Genomic DNA, 20,149 nt, shown 5'->3' with positions numbered 1-20,149 from the left:
ACACAGCAGACACTTCAGTTCTCCGTCTGTGTGTCCTCAGTTTCCCAGCATGCCTTGGCTGTGGTGGTGGAGGTGAATGAGGGGGAACATGCTGCTCTGTCAGCACTCAGGTTTCATACCTGGTGATCTCAGAGGACAAAGCGGCGTTACAGCAGCGCACGTTGATGAGACCTGATGCTCTGAACAGTTCAGACTTCAGCCTCACTCTGAGAAAACAAACGACTGACTGTCAGCAGCAACTACACCTGCTCCATCAGTGACGGAGAGAAGAACTGAGACTGAGAGACATACAGCTGCAGGTCAAAGGTCAGAAACGCCCGCTCTTTGTACGGGTCAGGAGTTAGTACTGCAGAGGTCAGAGGTCAGCTTGCTGACAAACCATTTGAAACAGTTTGGAGCTAAAAGCACAACAGCAGAGGAAAGAAGAGACACTGCAGAGATGATGCAAAATATTGTGTTTTGTTCTCAGCTGTCAAAAAGTGTAACACACGTGTTCCAGCACAGCCTTTGTGTACTTTCACTTCTCCATACTGTCCATTGGAAATCCTGTTTGTTACTTTTTGATTTCAGTCCATGTGTCCAAAGCAAACTTCTGTCCCACACTTTCTCTGCTGACTCTTCACCGATGCTCAGATGATCTCAGATGATTTCACCAGAACTCATCAAAATTCGGGCTCCACAGAAACCCAGACGTCACTAAACAAGCGTAACAAGCAAAGTGAAAACTGGTCGTTCAGCTTTATTGACCAAAGATAAGCTCACATGTCACCTCATGACACAGACACTTATTTCCACAGCATGCACGAGGACTGACAATAAGTGTCTATAAAGCCACTTCTATCTGCCACACCTGTGCTTCTGTCATGGTTGCTCTCCTCTCACTCTGTCATTTATCCACAGTCTGCCTCCCTCTGCTCCGTCAGCTGACGTCCTCTCTACACCACCTGCTGTGTTTTATCCTGCAAAAACACATTTAAGAAGCGTTGCACCGAGTAACGGGAGGAACTGCTATAAAATCCATTTAAAGGAGGTGGTGCTGAGTGCTGTGACTGGGGTCCCACCACTGACATCACGGGTGGAGGACATGTTGGAAAACTGCTACAAAGTGCTGTGCAGCCAGCAGAGCTTACAGTCTGTCCTGTGTGTCATACAGGCTCTCACACTTAGTGTTTCTGTGACACATTGAAGAGAAGTTTGTGTTGTTCACAGTTGTGCTTGTACTGAGTGACAGCTGACATGACCTAACAGGAATAATGTGTCTGTGCTGAATGAGAAGTAACACACAATGAAGTCTTGATGCATCTCAATCATCCAGGAAAGTGAGTCTGTTGCTTCTGTTCATCTGGACGCAGCGTTTTGTGGGAGAAACGTGTCGTCATCATCAGGTGACGTCTTCAGTCTCAGCTGCAGGTTTCAGTCTTACAAACAGGACATTTGCATAAAGACTGAAAGCAGCTGCAGGAACGATGGGCTGGGAGCTCCGTTCCTTCATCTTAATTATGCAGATTCTCAGGACCATTGATCAACAACCACTGATCCATGTCCATGAGTCCCATTCACAGAGATGTGGGAATGGCTGCAGTCACAGCATGTAAGATGGAAATAAATGAGAAGTATTTAGCTGAAGTGGATTTGATTTATGTTAGTTCTTTTTTAACTTGTAGTTCTACATTGGAAGATTATTGTGATATTGGAATATAAAAATACATTTATATTCTATTATTTTCTCAAAATAAGCGTCACACTCGTGGAAGCCGGTGTAGCCGCCGAAACGCCTGCATTTATGGAGACTTTCAGCCCCAGGTAGGCCAGTTATGGATCTTGGATCCACATTATGTCAGCAGCTGTTCTCCACCGTGAACTGTGTTCAAACAAACACGCTCACGCCTCACAGACGACAGCTTACAGTCCTGTAGAGATAAAGTGACTTCGTACAGCCCCGTCTTCAGTCTTGTGGCGATGATCTCGATGCTTTGGTGGATGTTACTAGCTCCTGTGCAGTATTTTGTAAAGACATGATTATACCCCGTAAGCGCGTTAAAATTTACGCTAACAATAAGCCATGGGTCACTAAAAGTGTCAAATCCTGTTTAAGGAAAAAGAGACAGGCCTTTAAAGAGGGGCTGTTACCGATTTTCAGACAGCTACCAAGGAAATGAAAATCGAGATCTTGAAAGCAAAACAGACAAAAACCTTCTTGAAAGCAAATTTGCTGCAAAAACTTTTGGGTCTGCCTGGACTTGTATGAAAACCATAGCAGGGTTTCAAAATCCCCAGAGCAGCAGTCAGGTCATTTTAGATGTTTTAATTCAGACAGAGATTTTCAAATGCTTTAAACATGTTTTATGCTCGTTTTAGTTCTTCTGATTTCAGCGAGGATATTTGGGAACTGAAACAGAAACTGAGAGATACTCAGCACTTTATCATTGAACTCAGCGATGTTAAAAAGGCCTTTCATACAGTCAATGTGAACAAGAGCCAGGTCCTGATAATATTAGTGGCGGCCTAATTAAATCTTGTGCTGATGAACTCAGGCCTATATTTCAGGTTATTTTTAACAAATCCTTGCAAACACAACATGTGCCCTCTCTTTGCAAAGAAGCAGTCGTGGTTCCTGTCCCTAAATCTAAACGACTTCAGGCCTGTTGCCTCACTTCAGTTGTCATGAAAGTCTTTGAAAAAATCCTCAGAAATGTGATTATGAAGAGACTGAAGGTCAGCTGGATCCAATGCAGTTTGCATACAGGCCCAACAGAGGAGTGGAGGACGCACTTTTGACTTTACTAAATCTGATTCTTAAACATGTAGAGAGTAAAGGGACTTTTGCAAGACTTCTTCTCATTGATTTTTCTTCGGCTTTTAATACAACACAGCCCCATATTTTAATTAAAAGACTTTTAGAACAGTTTGAAATCAGGAAAAACCTGCTGGGCTGGATTTTAGATTTTCTAACTGACAGGTCACAAAGAGTGAGAATAAATGGGGTTCTGTCTGACCCAGTGTTCTCCTCCACAGGTTCTCCTCAAGGCTGCGTCCTATCGCCCTTATTATTCACTCTCTATACAAACATGTGTCAGGGCAGACATGAAAACAGGGTCATTATTAAATATGCAGATGACTCTGTTATTGTCAGCTTACTGAAAGAGGGTGAAACTAACCACGGCCCAGTCATTGATGACTTTGTTCAGTGGTGGGAGGAGTCTTATCTCCAGCTGAACATATCTAAAACAAAAGACATGGTTGTTGATTTTAGGAAACAACAAAATGGGCACGGAGTCACTTTAATTAAAGGTCAGAAAATAGAGCAAGTACAATCATATAAATATCTTGGGACCATAATCAATGAAAAACTGAACTTTGATCAAAATTGCAAATCAGTTTGTAAAAAGGGTCACCAGCACCTTTATTGCCTTAGGAAACTTGTTCATTTCCACATTGACCAAAACATTTTAACTTTGTTTTCTCGTTCTTTTATTGAGTCTGTTTTATCCTTTTGTTTGGTGGCATGGTTCGGTCAGACCTCTGTCACAGAGAAAAACTCTCTGAATCAGATAGTGAGATGGTCCAGTCGTCTGATAGGTGAGCCACAGTCTTGTTTAGCCTCCCTGTACTCTGAGCAGGTACAGAGGATGGCTTTATCAATCCTTAAAAATGGTTCCCATCCTCTAAGGGGTAAATTTCAGCTTCTTCCCTCAGGACGGAGGTTTCTATTTCTGAGATGCAGGACAAAGCGTTATAAAAATAGCTTTGTCCCCGTTGCTGTCACTGAATTAAATAAGAACTGTTTTTGATTCATAAATATTAAAGTATGTGTCACAGTGAGTTTTATATATTTACTAGGTATGTGTGTTTTTAAAGGGATGTCAAATGCTGTCATTTGTCTGTAAAGCAAATTTACCTTGCCTTTGGGTATAAATAAAGTTACCTTACCTGCAGACGCTGTGCGCAGAGGTTCAGGAGCAGAAGTCCCGTTGTAAACATATCACGGCAGACCCGACGATGTTTGCATGAACGCGCTTTTTTTAAAAGTCAGGTCAAGGCTCCAAAAGCCCAAAGGCGATATAACAGTTTGTGTTTGCTACATGGATCATTGGAGTTCAGCTTTCCTTTGTTATATTTCTTTAAGAGCTCAAAATGTGTTCATTACATAAATCAAATGTAATTTTCTCTGTAGCACTTCATGGATTTCATAAGCAACACACTGTAGTTGTTCACACAAAGCATAAAGGTAAAAACAATATACACAGTGTTATCTTCATTTTAGATGTCACAAAGTATTTGCGGCTCCCAGTGTTTTCCCGAACCCTGACCCTTTGTGTGGAAACCGGGTCCAAAAGGCTCTTTGGGTGTTAAAGGTTGCTGACCCCTGCACTAGGCCCAACTGACACATATATTTGATTCCAAATACAAAAAATAATGTGTAACCTGCTGGAAGAATGTAGGAGGTTGAGACAGGATCTCAACACTTGGTGTCTGCAACAAAAGACAACAATATGTGGGCCGATCGTGGCTCAAGAGTTGGCAGCTCGTCTTGTAATCGGAAGGTTGCCGGTTCGAGCCCCGGCTTGGACAGTCTCGGTCGTTGTGTCCTTGGGCAAAAAAGCACTTTGGGGTCCTTAGGGACGAGTAAAGCGCTCTACAAATACAGGCCATGTAATGGCAGAAACATTCTCTAGTGTAAATCCTGACTAGTTCATTAACTACAGATCAGTTTCAGTGAACATTATTCACAGAGGGATCTGAGTTCCTTATACCAGACTCTACAGAAACTGTAACACTGTACAGCTCTGCGACTCAACAATATGACAACAATGTAACACACACTAGAATCATCAAATAAAGCCCCACTAACCACTAGAACTAGAACTAACTAACTAGCACTGGACACTTGCATATTAGAGATTTCTACCACCATAGGAGGCGAGATATCATCCTTGAACCAGAGCATCCAGCCCTCAATTTCGGACATAAAAAGCGACGTGGCCAGGCATGATAACACTTTGACTGAACTGCAGGACTGTGCCTCGAACCACTCTGACACCATCGCCACTCTCCAGGCCACTGTGGAGCGTTTGTCTGCGGAGGTAAAGAAGTTAGATGAGAGATGTGGAGCTCTTGAGGCACTCCAGGAGGAATAATTTAAGAACTGCAGGAATACCAGAAGGCACAGAGGGACCCAAGATGACTGAGTTGGTTCACACCTGCTGGCGGAGGCGCTATCTCTCGAGGAGAAGCCACTCATCGATCGAGCACATGGCACATGGAGTGAATCGCCAGCGTCCCAAACAAAGTCATCTTCCTCGGCCCATCATCTTGAGATTGCACTACTACCACATTGGTGAGGAAATTCTGCTGAAAGCTGCAGAGAACAAGAACCTGATGTATAAGGGTTTTTAAAATAAACATCCTCCCAGATTTCCCTCCCTCTGTTGGAAACGCAGAGCCGCATTTGCAAATATGAGAGGAAGACTACGTGGGATGACAGGTACAGACTGCTATACCCTGCAAAGCTGTTAGTGACCCATGGTGATGTGAGGAAAAGCTTTACCGATCCCAAAGAGACCGTAGACTACGCGGAGAAGCACCTCTCCCACCCACCTTCAAATGTATTAAAAGCAAGGATATATCTATATGTCTAACGCTGACACAGCACTGTGTTTCTTCTTTTCCCTTTATATTCCATGTAAAGGTGAATATGGAGCGTTTATGGCGATTTTCTGAATCTCGGGCAGATGAACTTCCCTGAAGTGTTTCCAGCTGGGCGTCGAGTGTTTGACCGACGCATGAAACGACACGTTTGTGAGTATTTGTGAGTATTTATCACACGGCGTGCTGCGGGGAAAAGCCTGTTGTAACATTCATGTTTTAGCCCCTGACGGCTCTTTTTAGCTTTTCATCCCTAAACTCTCTGCATGCTCTTTCATGTGATTCCTTTTATTTTGAAAAGTCTCAATAGGATCTTGAGCTTTATTGTGAAAGGTTTATGTGGAAAATAAAGAAGCGGACGGCGGAGCCACGCGATGGTTTTACCGGCGTTGTTGCTAACGAGCGTCCGTAGTGTGGTTATATTAAATATAAGAGAAAGAGAGAACTTTAATACAGACACTACAGTGAGCATCACAACCATGTAACATATTTTACACCATGAAACAAACGATGTTTCATATCATCATCTGATATATATGTTATATGGAACAGGCCCAGCGCAGGCTGCCTGTGATGCAGCACAGCGCCACCCTGTGGTCATCACTGCACTGGTGACACTACAAACAACAAGTATACAGGATGGACGGTGGCCCTGAGAGCTCACACACACTGCTGCTTCTAAAACACCATGAAACAGGAAAATGCTGTGAAAGCACAAAATAATCACAGTTCAAAGAGACAATAGTGACAGAAACAGAGGCTTCACTGGTGCTGAGGGAGAAATCCCAGAGAAGCTTCCTTCCTGCCAGTATACGAGCCCACCAACAGAGACAGGACCAGTTCATCCTCCATCACTTACTGTGGCTCACGTTCTCTTCTGTTGCTTTGCATCACAGACGCGTCTTTACTGGCTTCTTCTTCTAATTGCACTTAGAAACATGTTGTCTTTAACCTGTCACAGCTGCCCAGATGTTGCTGCTGAGAACATGTGGAGCTGATTCATGTAGTCATGTGTCTGTGAACAGCCAATCACAGGAAGACTTTCAGAAGAAACTCAGAGGAACAGCTGAGATGTGCTGAGTGACACAAGAACTGACAACAGATGTTAAAGTTCAAATGGTGGTTTTGTTTGCAGGGACTGTGAGTGGATGGAGATCCTGGTCCTCCTCAGCTGTGAGTTCTTCCTCTGTCATGAGAACCTCAGGGGGAGAACATGTGCTCACTCTCAGCTGCTTTAACAGGAAAGAAGCTCTTTTAGATCAAAGCTGAGAAACTGTTTGTAACAGCGAACTCTGTCACCTTTCTCTCCTCAGCCTGCTGCTGGACAGGCCCATGAAGCTCTGCTGTAAAGGCTTCCATGTCCCAGGCTTCACCTTTACCTGCTGACCAACGGGAGGCGTGGCCAAAACAGCGATGGGGAGTGGAGCAGCAGGTAGCAGAGGTGAGCCTCTTGTATGCAGCCTGTTATCTGTGGGACCAGGGAGCACGTGACAGCAGATGTTGCTGATTCAACATCTGTGTGACAGCTGGAGCAGCACAGTCTGCAGGAAACATCTGTGCATGTAGGAGACACCAAGGTTTACATGGTGGAAGCAGACGACTGACTCAAGCAGCCTCACATCACAGGCTGCTGGCTACAAGCACATGACCACAGTGACTGGTTTCACTGGTGTCTGTCCCAGTCTGTGGCAGAGATACAGGAAGTCACAGACAGCCTGCACACAGCGTTTCCTCTGGAGTGTGTTTCACACCCTGTTTGTGTTTCTCACTAACATGTTGTAGTTCTTCCTGCACACAGCAGCACTTTGATCATTTCTCCTGCTTTTCTTCCTTTTCTAGCTTTTATACACTGACAGTAACACAAAACTCCAAAGTCATCATTTGAGGAGCTTCTTAAGAGTTTCTGTGAGTTTAGTGAAGTCAGCCTCTCAACAATAAGTGTGTGTGTGTTGATTATCTAATGTTCAGAGAGGACTGCACTGATGTAGCATCCAGGTGAGCAGCTTATGAGCCAACAGGGGAAATTTAGCTGTATTATTGTTGTTTAAATGTAATAATTTATGATTTCATGTTCCAATATTTCACTTTTCCCAACGTTTGTTATCATTTGGTCTGAAAACCATGACAAACAGCAGTGTTACAGTTGTTAGCATTAGCTGCTATAGAGCACTCAGTCACTGTATTGGTGTTAGCGACATGAACATATCTGAGCTAACTGTGTGTTCCAGATGTGCAGCAAACCCAACTGTCCCTGTGTTTTCCTGCTGTAGACATTATCCCCATGATGCTGACGTCCTCTGGTGGGACGAGCTCACACGTTTATGGATTCAGATGCTAACTGGACCAGACTGGGGTCAACCTTTGTGCTATAGAAGCAAATCAAAGAAGAACCAGTTGAACCTGAGCTGTCTGTAGTGGTGACACCAACACCATGTCACCTGCACATGCTGACCCAGGGTCAGTGTTGAACCTATAAGCTGTGTCCTCACAGTTCAATATGTCCTCACTGCACAGGTCAATGACATCAGAGCTGTAATGTTGTTCCCGTCTCACTAAAACTTCTGGCATAAGGTGACTTTTCTGGGTGATTCCTACTCCAGGGTCACCAGTTTGAATCCCTCTGTTACTGCTGGGAACGTGCTGCTAAAGTGCCCTTGAGCAAGGCCACGTCCAGCTTATGAAGCCAACCCTGGGCTCTGCTTGCTGGCAGTGACAGAGTAGATGAAACAGCTCAGTGGATGCTAACTCACAGCTAACAGCGCTCTGTCATGGATAAGTGAAATAAAGCTGACTGACCCACAGCTGCACACAAACACCTCCAACACCTACAGGTCAGCAGATCCACTGCTGTCTCTGATGGGCCCAAACTTTGCTTGTTCAGCGTTTGCTGCTGCTGACTTTGAAAATCACACCAAACATGGAATCAAATATATCGACTCAGCTTAGACTAAAGAGAAGCTCGGCACTGCTCACAAAACCCAAACACAAAAGGCTTTTTAAAGACAACAATCACTTTGACAGACACACAAACACGACTGAGTACAGAGGAGCTGCTGGTTTGAAGCCACAGAAATGTTCAAATGTTTAAACACACTGCAGCGTTGCAGCCGTGATGCATTTGTGCTGCTAAGGCCACACACATCAGCTGCCTTACATTTTAGTACCAGTTCATCTCTGACCATGGCAGCACAGTCTTTCCAGTACAGTGATGTTGGTGGGGACAGTGGGGACTGATTGTTCATTGGCTGTAAGCCGGTCACATGGACGTTTAACTGGTGCTTTGATTGCTCTGTAGTCTGTTGTGCCTGTGAGCTGCTCCTAAAATGAGACAGATTATAATTGTCACCATTCTGTTAATGACTCTTATTATGTGCGCTCTCCTCCACTGTCACACTAAACACATCAAACCTTTATTTTTGTGTAAAGTCAGGATTTATTGGCTCTTCTTAAAAGCGTCATGAAGTGCAAAACTCAGCAAACATTATACAAAAGTAGATTTAGAAGCTGAACTGAAAACATTTAAAGTGACAGTCAGCACAAATCCAGCTGACATCTCCATCCAACCCAAGTCTTCATTTAAAGTCATTATAACTGTGACACACGTTTGTTACAGTATTGATACTGCCTGATGCTGCAGGGCCAACATCATGAAACAGGCTCAGCATTTATTTCCATTATGAAACTTTATCATTAAAAACAAACCATTGTTCTGCAGTCGTCCCAGGACTGTCGGTCAAACGTTCTCTCCACATGTTTAAGGCTGAGCTCACTTTATCGTCTGCCTGAAGGAGCGAAGCAGATGTTACTAAACATCACAATAAAACATATGAAATGGGTGCACATGAGGAACGTCTGCACTGTTAAAGCCATGCAAACATCTTCACACATGAAGCAGCAACTCCTCTCAGTTTAGCAGCAGCTGGTAAAAGCCACAGTGATCCTGGAGCCTCCCTGAAGGACTCGTTCATCAGTAACTGTCAGGAGGACGATTAAACCTTCTGCACACGTCCTGTAGTTACACACTCGGGAGGAAAGACGACGTCCTCGCTCTGCAACATGATCTGTGTTTCATCCAGGACGCTCAAACACAGATTGGTTTCCAAATATTAGACGCACTGGTTCTTCATGCGTTTCTACCTGAGCACTCAGAGTCATTTCTACAACAGGCCTCCTTCACCTGCTGGTGCCTCTGTTTCTGTGTTTGGCATCAGTGCCTGATGTTTGTGATCTTTGATCTGTTCTGAAGTCTCTCTTTGTAACACAAATGTTGTTTGGCTTCTTTTGCAAACAAGGCAAAAGAACTTTAATGGATTCATTTGCTGATCTTACTGTTCTGATGCAAAGCCGTCCTTTCAACGCTTTAGAAAGAAAACCAAACAATGTTTTTAAAACTTTCCCAAAATGAAAAAGCTATTAAAACCATAAACTTCTGCTCCTTGATCATGTGATTCTTCTTCTAGACTGTCTGTAATTGTTATTGCTGATTGTCAATAAAGTTGTTTTTTATAAGTTATGTTGTAAAGGAAGCTTGTGGCGAGGGAGGAGGGGCGACTAAAAGCAGGTTCATATAGTGGGAAAGTCCTCAGGTCATGTGAGGATATTTACTGATGCGTCAACACTGTCAGATAAAAGAACGGCTGCTGCATTTGTTCTCCCACAAATAAGTTTGGTGATGAGTAAAAGAATTACAGATGATGTGGCAGTTTATACTGGGAGCTGGTAGTGATGTTACTGGCTTGAACTGGGTGGAGGACGCACTAATATGGAGGTATGTGGTTTGCTGGGACTCTAGCAGCGTGCTAGTGAGCACAGGTGATATGTCTTCAGACTCTAGGCAACATATTGTTTTTGATATACTTCATTTACTGTATAGAATCAAACACAGAGGGATAGAAGTGGATTTCTTATGGCTCCCTGTGAATATCGGTGTTGATGCAATGAACAGGACGATAAGTTTAAAAAGGTGCAGCAAGAAGAAGTCGTGCAGGTTTGACTATAAAATACAGTGAAAGTGAGGTGAAGAGTATAATGAAGGTAAAGATGAAGGACGAGTGGCAGGCACACTGGGACAGAGACGGGAAAGGCAGATATTATTATACAGAAAACAGTCGTGTAGAAGAAGCTGCAGCAGAGACCAGGATGGAATCTGGAGAGTCAGAGTTGGTCACACAGGCTTGAATAGCACACTTAAAAAGGTAAACATGACACAGGAAGTGTGACTTCTGTGGACCAGAGGAGACGTTTGACGGGTTGTTAGCGTCGTCAGGATGCTGGATGGAAACGCTGTGCCTGATAGGATGATTACAGGCTGGACTTTGTCTTCCTGTTACAGATGGATCCAGGCCCTGGATGACTGCTGGACACACATGACCCACACTAGGCTGCCTTCATCCATCCTTTCCTCCTTCACTGAGACTCAGAGTCAGCATGTATGTATTTATCAGTGATTTGAATCCTTTCATTACAGAGTGAAGTTAAAGTAGACGTGTGAACACACTAATAAACACAAAGGGACACAACTACTACTCCATGATGGAAAGCTGAAGTATTACACAGCTTTATGAACCTCCTGTTATCCTGGTAGACGAGTACAGCAATAAATCTTTTACTTGAACATCTTCTGGCTCCAATAAGCTTTGAAATGTGACCATGAAGTTAGAGACACACTGACTGAAACCCACAGCTGTGACTGTGGATCACATCCACACACAGTGTAGCTGCTGTCTCTGTGTGAGCCTTTGCACTGCTGCTCGCAGCACCGTTATATCACTCAGCGCTCGCTGCTGTTATTGAATCCACTTTTTACTGTCCGTGCAATCAAGCTCCTCTGCAGAGCTAGAAAATATCTTCGAACCAGTTTATGTGTTAGGGGATCCTTTGCAGCTGTGACTGTTGCCTCTGTTTTGGTCCTTTGGTTCCTGGGAGCCTTTTACATTTCCATCAGCAACAAATATCTGAACAGGCTTTATTGTAGGAAATACAGGAGTAAATAGTTGTCATTATTTATTAGATGTTGTTAAAGATGATCAGATGCTTGTTTAGTTTAATGCTGTGGCTTCAGTCAGCATCACTGTGCTGTATAGTTTTATTTTTCTGATCCTTCTGTTAAAGTTGCTGAATAAAAGCTTTGATTCATGTCAACATGAAGCCTGAACGTCTGTGATGAACACACTATCAGCATCACTGACATATTTCATCATTTAAAAACACTTCCTGTCTCTGTGGTGGTTACAGTGACATCATGCAGTTTGTGCTTTGACCTCCAGAGGGCGACAAATCAGCACAGACAGAGAGCTCCATTCAAACTTTGCTGCCATCAGGAATAATTCTTCAAATATAATCATCAGTGTTTGAGCAGCTATGATATCAGGGACAATCTAGACATGTGTGACAATACTGAACATGTCACATGACACACCTCAAACATCATGTGATCCACTCTCAGTCTGCACTTTCATTCATGACTTCATGAATTTATGATCAGTTTACTCCTGAAATATTCAAATGCTGCAGGGTGAAGAACAACAAAGTGCTGACACATGTTTGTGTTTCAAACAAGAAAACCAGCAGAAATAAATCATCTTTGGACAACATGACAGAGATTAGTGAGTTTCCAACTTGCACTTGAATGCAGCACAGACAGATTCTGATGTTCGTGGTTGTAAACGTGTCCTCAAACGCCGCTCTGACTCTTTCCTTCCTGCTCAAAGTTCCTCTTTTCTGAACTTGGTGTTTGTGCCTGACGCTGATCGTCTCCGTGTGGAGCTCCGTGTGAAGGTAACGTTAGCAGTGTGTAATGTTTCCTGGCTAACATCAGCTGTGTGCAGCTCAGTTCCAGCACAAATCTGCCGCTCCATAGTTCACGGTAACGGACTCATGAGGTCGACCGTTAAACGCTCTCCCGCCATTTTGTCTGTGTGCGCGGATGTGTACGTTTTTGTTACCACTGTCATCTCATCAATAGCCTATTTGTAAAAGATCTCTGTTCATAGTTTAGTTGGATTTTAAAACTCTGTAGTTGGACAGTTTTATTTTGGACTGATGCTAAAATTCTTGCTGATTGTTTCTGTCGAGGTTTTGTACTTGACATCCGCCATTTTGGATGTGATGAGCTGTAGAGAGTGCGTCCAAAAAGAGAAACCAGAAAGAGAACCTGTTTTATTAATAACCTCTTGCAAATAGAAGAATATGAAAAAAACAACAACAAATAGGATAAAACCTTTAAATTACTTGAATTTTTAAAATCACCATCATCTGTTAACACAAATTTGATCATTTCAAATTTGTGTTTTCATTTTCTCTTCCCAGTTACTTCTTTCTCATTCTCTTCATTCTCCTTGTCACCTTACGTCTGACTCCTTAACTGAAGTTGTAGTTCTAACATAAGAAGTCCCACCAACGTCCTTTATTTAATCTCTGTGTTGTCACAGTTATTATCATCAGATCAGACATGAGACCCAGACAACAACATAAGTTTACAAGCTAACATCATGTCAGCTAACATTAGACGATAGCATCATAAACTTTAAATTACTTTGCCTCTGATCAACAGTTTGATTACATTCTCACATCACAGGTTTATTTGCTAAGTGTGAGTCCGCCCACATTAGATCCACTTTTCAGCAGGTGGAATAATTTGTAGTATATAGGTAATACATCAACAATGCTGCCGTGGCTAAGTTAAGAATATTTAAAATGTCATTTCCAAAACTTGCATATGATCTGCAATTTGTAGCAGATCTACTGACTGTCACAGAGCAGCTGGAGCAGTCTCAAATGCAGGTCAGTCCACTGCTGCCCCCTGTGGCCAAGTGCCATAGCTACTGCTGGATGAACTCGTGACACATCTGCACCTGTTTCTATGAACACATTGAGTCTGAGTGGCTGCACTTACACTGGTGCATTCAACATATTGAAAGATGGCAGCAATGTGGATTGTCAAGACTCAAACCAACCGTTGAGCAAAGACAGCAGGATCACTTGTTTCTGTTTGTTATACAGCCAGATTTACTCGTGACACACATGTGCAGCTGCTTTATCACCTATTCTGAATTTGTTTCAAGCAGAATACATTTGTTACACATGTTGGGATATTGTGTTTGTTTTAAATGTTATATACCTGTGTGGTATGTGACTTGTGTTGCCATGACGCCAGGTCTCTCTTGGAAATGAGATTTTTAATCTTAATGAGATTTTTTTTTACCTGGATAAATAAAGGACTAATTTGTAACTTTCAGTGTTTTCCGGTCTTCCAAAGGAAAAAAAACCTTCAACTACATGACATACAGTTGTGTATTTGTTTTCACCTTATCATACACTTGAAGTTTTACAAATCACCACTTCTTTAGTGAATATCATTTCAGTCTCAGACAATCTCGTTTCTCTTACAGAGGTTGAATGCACCTTCTGCGGATGGCGGTACCACACAGTGTGCGTGGACTTCCCCTGCACAGAAGGCAACTACAAATGCTGTGAATGCTAAATAAACAGAAACAAATGATCCCTGTTGTCTTTGCTTGATGATTGGTTTGAGTCTTGACAATCCACATTGCTGGCGTTGCATCTTTCAATGCCAGCAATGGCAGGTATCAGTGCTCAAACCTTTTGTGTTTGTTTCCAACAAGTTGCCCACCTCGGGAAACAAAAATGTGTTCTTTTACTTGTCAGATGAACATATGAGACACTTTGACTCTTCAGTGCAGTGTGGAGCCTAACAAAGATCTGTTTTGTGTCCCAGCTGATCAGCAGGAGGAGGAGAGTCTGACGGAGCAGCAGAGGAACATTTTCAGCTACTTGGACTCAGCTCAGCCACTACAGAGGAAACAATGAGCTCAACACAGAAGGTGACAGACAGAGCAGGACCATATGACCAAAGATATTTATCACCATATACATCTGAACATTTGCCATAACGATGTAGCTGACGATAGAATTGACAGCAGACAAAATACTTTACAGCTGCACAACTTTATTAAAAAGCCATCAATGTATTTTGACTGAAACAAGCAGCTGTTGTTTATGTGCATTAAAGTTATATAAAAATGTAACAGTGCAAATGCAAATTCCTCGCTGACAGTTTAACCAAAAGGCGTTTCCAGTGGAAACTGGCCGACACATCCTGAGCATAACCATGTATAATATCCACTAAACTTCAGAAGAGGTTATACAGTCGTGGCCAAAAGGTTTGAGAATTGCATAAATATTGGAACCTGGAGAAGTTGCTGCTTAAGTTTTTATAATAGCATTTTGCCTGCACTCCAGAATGTTATGAGGAGTGATCAGATGAACTGCATCGTCCTTCTTTGCCACGAAAACGAACTTAATCCCCAAAAAGCCTTACCACTGCATTTCATTGCTGTCATCAAAGGACCTGCTGAGACCATTTCAGTGATCGTCTTCTTAACTCAGGTGAGAATGTTGGCGAGCACGAGGCTGGAGATCATCATGGCTGTATCCCGATTCAGGTTCTGCAGCTTTAAAGTCCTCAAGGGCCGCGTACTCAAAGACCGCTAAGGCCGAAGTGCGAGGCTCGTAGGCTCGTGAAATGGGACGTCTAGCCTCCGTCGCGCTGCCCAGGTTGCCTAGCAACCATGATACTAACAGCTGGAAACGTTTCATACAGCTTTGTTTGACAGAAATGAAGGAGAACATATTTAGTTCATTTGTTTCTACATGAGCTCTGTGTGATTTGATGAGTATCTGAGGCTGAGACCACAGGACTGTGAAACATGATTGTTGGGCTTCATTTCTGTGCTGCTGGCTCTTCCTCCTCCTCTTCCTCACACACTGCTGAGTTTGTCCTGGTGGATCATCAGGGCTGCAAAGCCTCACAGATGATGTGCAGCAGTGGCTCCCTCAGTCTGTCCTCACTCTGGACACTTGCAGTCGTCACACATGGAAATCAAATGTGTGATAAGCTGCAGGATTCAAACACAAGTGTAACTTATAAACACATGTTCATACTTTTATTCCACAATCAGAGAGAAAGAAACAGAGAGAGAGTGCAGGACAGACAGACAGGTGACAGTCTCAGGTGTACACACTGCTACACAACAGCACCAGAGAAGCAGGATTTAGTGTTTGTGTTATTACGAGTGTAAACAAGAAGAGTTCCAGATGGTGCAGTGGACACATGTGTGACTGCTGTGATTGAAGCATCTTTCTTTCAGCTTAACGAGTGAACCGTCAGCTCGTTCAAACACACGTTAAAGTGCGTTTGGCTCGACACCACCGAACAGAGGCAGCAATATAACACAGCTAACATTAACAGTGCAGTGAATCCTGCTTGTGCCGTGATGTTCAGGACTGCAAACCGAGCAGCATCACTGACTTTCAGCTTGTTGTGTTTGTGGATATATGACTGACTTTAATTATCCACAAAATCATCACATTCTCTGTCAGATTAAGGTCGACTATTGAACGGCGTATATTTTAAAGGCTTTAAAACCAAGTTAACGCTGAAAGTACAAACATCACTAATGTCACATAACTCTGCCGACAAGGCATAGCTATGGCTATGAAATGCTCTTTGTGTATCACTTCTTCATTATGAAAGATGTCATTAATGCACTAGTAATGTCTCATCTGGAGTATTGTTCAATCATTTGGTCAGCAGCTAATAAGACAGATCTTAACAGACTTCAGTTAGTCCAGAATAAGGCGTCCAGATTAGTGTGAAGATGTTCATACTATACTAATATTGATAAAATGCATAATAACCTTTCTTGGCTTCCTGTACAGGCTAAAATATTCTATGGCTTACTTGTAGTTCTAAAGAAAGCAATTCTGTTAAACACACCACATTTATTCTGCTCAGCTGCAGTATCCAGATGAAATACATCATCATATTACACAGTTTTCAACAAGCTGCAATTTAGTAAATGCTCGAGTTAAAAGTAACGTTTTGTAAAACTGTTACATTTAGAGCAACTTTTAAGTGGAATAAGTTGCCTTAAAAAATTAGAGAATTATTCAAAACTTCAATGAACACTTAAAAGCCGATTTACAGAGCTTTTAGTTGTTGTAAATACTGTAAGACATGATTTGTTTTTGAAATTTGTGTAATGTGCCTCAATGTTATTGATATTATTATTATTATTATTGATTGCTTATATTTGAACAATTGTGAAACCTCACTGTGGATGTAAGAGTGAAATTATGTGGATATCTTGAATCCACTTTATTGTGTAATATTTTATGTGAGTATTTGACGGAAGACGAGCAACATCTGTTGTGGAAGCTAACGGGGTTCCTTTAGAATAAACAAACATAGGATTTATTATCACTGAATAATTCTGTATAAATCTATACAAATTATAGAAATATGTAATAGGAAACAACAAAATAATCTAAATTATAAAATAGTGTGTGTGTGTGTGTGTGTGTGTGTGCATGATTTTAGTGTTTGAACAGTCATGAATTATCTTTAACAGCAGGTTGGATGTAATGTGTTAGAACTACCAGCAGGTGGGGATAAGAGACCTTTAAGGTGTTTGGTGCCACGCTCCACCTTCAGGTTTAAAACTAGTGTTAATGGAGTTTGAAGGTTGAGTTTGTTCCACGACTGCATTTCACTCACTGCCTCTGTTTGTATCTCTGTCACTGCAGGACCAACATGGAGCCAGAAGTCAGCGCTCTCAGGAGGCCGACAAACCTCACAGAAGAAAGGGAGAGAAAAAACACACCTGTGACGAGTGTGGGAAGGGTTTTACTCTGAGGGCTAATCTAAAACAGCATCAGGTCATCCACACTGGAGAGAGACCGTTCAGCTGTGACTTGTGTGGAAATTCTTTTTCCAGGAAGGATTACCTAAAACAACACCAACTCATCCACAGTGGAGTTAAAGCGTACAGCTGTGATCAGTGTGGCAGAGCTTTTACTCAAAGTAGCAGCTTACAGAGGCATCTAGTTACCCACTCTGGAATTAAGCCATACAGCTGTGACGAGTGTGGGAAGTCTTTTTCCTTAAAGGGTTCCCTAAAACAACACCAACTCATCCACAGTGGAGTTAAAGCGTACAACTGTGATCAGTGTGGCAGAGCTTTTACTCGCAGTAGCCACTTACAGAGTCATCTATTTACCCACTCTGGAATTAAGGCATACAGCTGTGATCAGTGTGGCAGAGCTTTTACTCACAGTAGCCACTTACAGAGTCATCTAGTTACCCACTCTGGAATTAAGGCATACAGCTGTGACATCTGTGGAAAAACTTTCAGCCAGAGAGGGCCCCGAAATAAACACCTACGCATTCACACCAGCCATGATGTGTACTGCTGTGAACAGTGTGGCAAATACTTTACAACAGACGCACACTTACAACAACACATGTTTACCCACACTGAGGAGAGACCTTATCAATGTGACCTGTGTGAGAAGACTTTTAAATCTCCACATGACCTGAGACAACACCAACAGATCCACACCAGAAAGAGACTCTACAAGTGCAGTTACTGTGAGGTATGTATTTATATTGTTATCTTGTCATTTTAGCCTGACTGTTTGGAACAACTCTGCTCATTAAACTGTGTTAGCATGTTAGCAATTCTACTGCATGGAAAAGCAGCTCTGAGTGATTATTCAGATTTTCCTTTCAGTTATGATTTTAGTATTACTGTAGTATTATGGTGGTAGTATTGTAGTTATTGCAGCCCAGTAAACTGAGTGTGTTAACTGAAACAGTCAAATGTAGTTGGACGTCTGCAGAGATGCTCTTTATTTCAGGCGACGTTCAGGATACAAATGTTGAAGGACTGACTTACACTGTCTTTGTGTCTTTGTTTAGAAGCAGAGCGACACAGATGGATCCAGTTCTCAACCCTGTCATCACTGTGGTGGTGGGAAAGACTTTCATTGTGACCTCTGTGGAAAAACTTTCAGTCGGCAAAAGACCCTAAAACTACATCAACGTAGACACACTGGAGACAAACTGAAATACTGCAAAGAATGTGGGAGAAGCTTCACCACATCACATCGCTTAAAACAACATGAACTGATTCACAGTGGGGTTAAAAAGCACCTCTGTGATCAGTGTGGGTCATCCTTCACCACTGCAGGTCAGCTTAAATTACACAAACGAGTCCACACAGGAGAGAAACCACACAAGTGCAGACACTGTGAGAGAAGCTTCTCACAGTCAGGTCATCGTAACCTTCATGAACGAACACACATGGAAGGAAACTACAGCTGTGACCAGTGTGACAAGAGCTTCAGGAATCTCAGTTCATACTCTGCACACAAACGATCCCACGTTACTAATAAACTGTTTCACTGTTACCAATGTGCCCAAACATTCACCTCATTGTCTGCTCTGTGCAAACATCAGCGCGATCACTCAGGGCTGAAATCACTCCCATCACTGGATCACAGTGAATCTGAAGACACAGAAAGATCCTCTGGTTTCTGTGTCAGACTCAAAAAGCTTGAGATCAGGCTCCACAGAGTTCAGATATAATCATTTAAACTTGTGTTGAACTGAACTGGTTGCTGGGCTGAACTTCTACATAATACAGATCTACATGGGATCTTCTTTTCTGTTTTTTACTGAGTCAGTTTTGTCCTTTTTTCTCTGTCCTGGTTTTGCTCGTCTGTAAATGATTGAAACTCAGTCAAACAGTTCATTGTTCTCCAGCAAAACGTTTTGGAAACTCATGTTTAACCTTTAAAACTCTGACATGTTTTAGCACACAAGGCTTCATCGGGGAGTTCACTCATGATTGGACCATGAGAACAAAGGTTTTTAGTTCTTTCAAAGAGAGTCTTGGAGATGTTTGATGTTTCTGTTTTTCTGAAACCACCTGAAAGAAAAACTATTTTTCTTGCTTTATGTAGTGTGGAAGTTTTTAATGTTTCTTCATCTGTGATGTTCTTGAATGTGTTCACGTGAAGATGGTACAAATAAACTGTCCTTTCAGCTTTAGCTCCTAATTTATTCATTATTTATGGATGTAGCACAGCAGCCGTCTCTTGATTAACACATGGAGGGCTCGGGATCTGATGGTGTCGTCTCCCTAATTTGCCCACTCAGTAAATCTCACTCATGGCCAAGAAATTGAAATAAACCTTGTTTCCCTGCTGGATAGTGATCCACTGTAACTCTGCTCCTCCTTCCTGTTTAGGATTTCTGTGGCTGAAGTAAAATTCCCTCCATCCATCACTTATCCCAGCTAACCCAAAGTGAAATAAAGTTTTGCTGGTCTTAAAAAAGCATTACAATAATGGGCATTACCAATGCAAACTGAATGATACAGAAGATGAAAGAAGAGACTTTGATCAGTTAATAAAGCTCATGATCTGGATTCATTGTGGCTGCTACACAGATACTTCTGGGTCACTTCTCTCAGTTAGGAACCTTCCTCACCAAACTGACTGTTGGACCACACCCCTGGTTTCATGAGAAATTGTTTCAGCCATGATTTCTCTTCCTGTATTTCAGAGTAAAGACTGAAGTGACAAATGGAAGCATGTTTAAAAAACACAATGTGAGAGAGACGTTGAGGTCCTTAGA

At 42.4% G+C, this 20,149-nt stretch overlaps 2 protein-coding genes across 3 annotated transcripts in view; one reads left to right on the top strand and one right to left on the bottom strand.

Moving 5' to 3' along the window:
- The window catches only part of LOC147337071 (uncharacterized), a 217,957-nt gene extending 198,482 nt beyond the window's left edge, over positions 1-19,475 (top strand). The window contains exons 1-4 of one of the 2 annotated variants that reach the window (XM_086285744.1): positions 12,165-12,423; positions 14,384-14,489; positions 17,254-18,102; positions 18,428-19,475. In XM_086285744.1, coding sequence (XP_086141870.1) covers positions 14,472-14,489; positions 17,254-18,102; positions 18,428-19,096 — 1,536 coding nt within the window. In that variant the 5' untranslated portion in view covers positions 12,165-12,423; positions 14,384-14,471 and the 3' untranslated portion in view covers positions 19,097-19,475. Of the gene's footprint in view, positions 1-12,164; positions 12,424-14,383; positions 14,490-17,253; positions 18,103-18,427 lie in introns of those variants that run through there. The other variant, XM_086285745.1, reaches the window with a different exon arrangement.
- Positions 1-20,149, bottom strand: part of LOC147337069 (protein NLRC3-like) — a 169,845-nt gene that overhangs the window by 57,445 nt on the left and 92,251 nt on the right. The gene's annotated exons all lie outside the window — the stretch shown is intronic.

This window comes from Aulonocara sp. 'chitande type north' Nkhata Bay, linkage group LG3, assembly GCF_057382095.1.
Source record: "Aulonocara sp. 'chitande type north' Nkhata Bay isolate Kocher_YH1m ecotype deep benthic linkage group LG3, A_spYH_male_GT1.1, whole genome shotgun sequence".
In the NCBI taxonomy this organism is placed as follows: Eukaryota; Metazoa; Chordata; class Actinopteri; order Cichliformes; family Cichlidae; genus Aulonocara; species Aulonocara sp. 'chitande type north' Nkhata Bay.
Note: the sequence above shows the minus strand (reverse complement) of the source record. Positions and strands in the feature narration are given on the sequence as shown.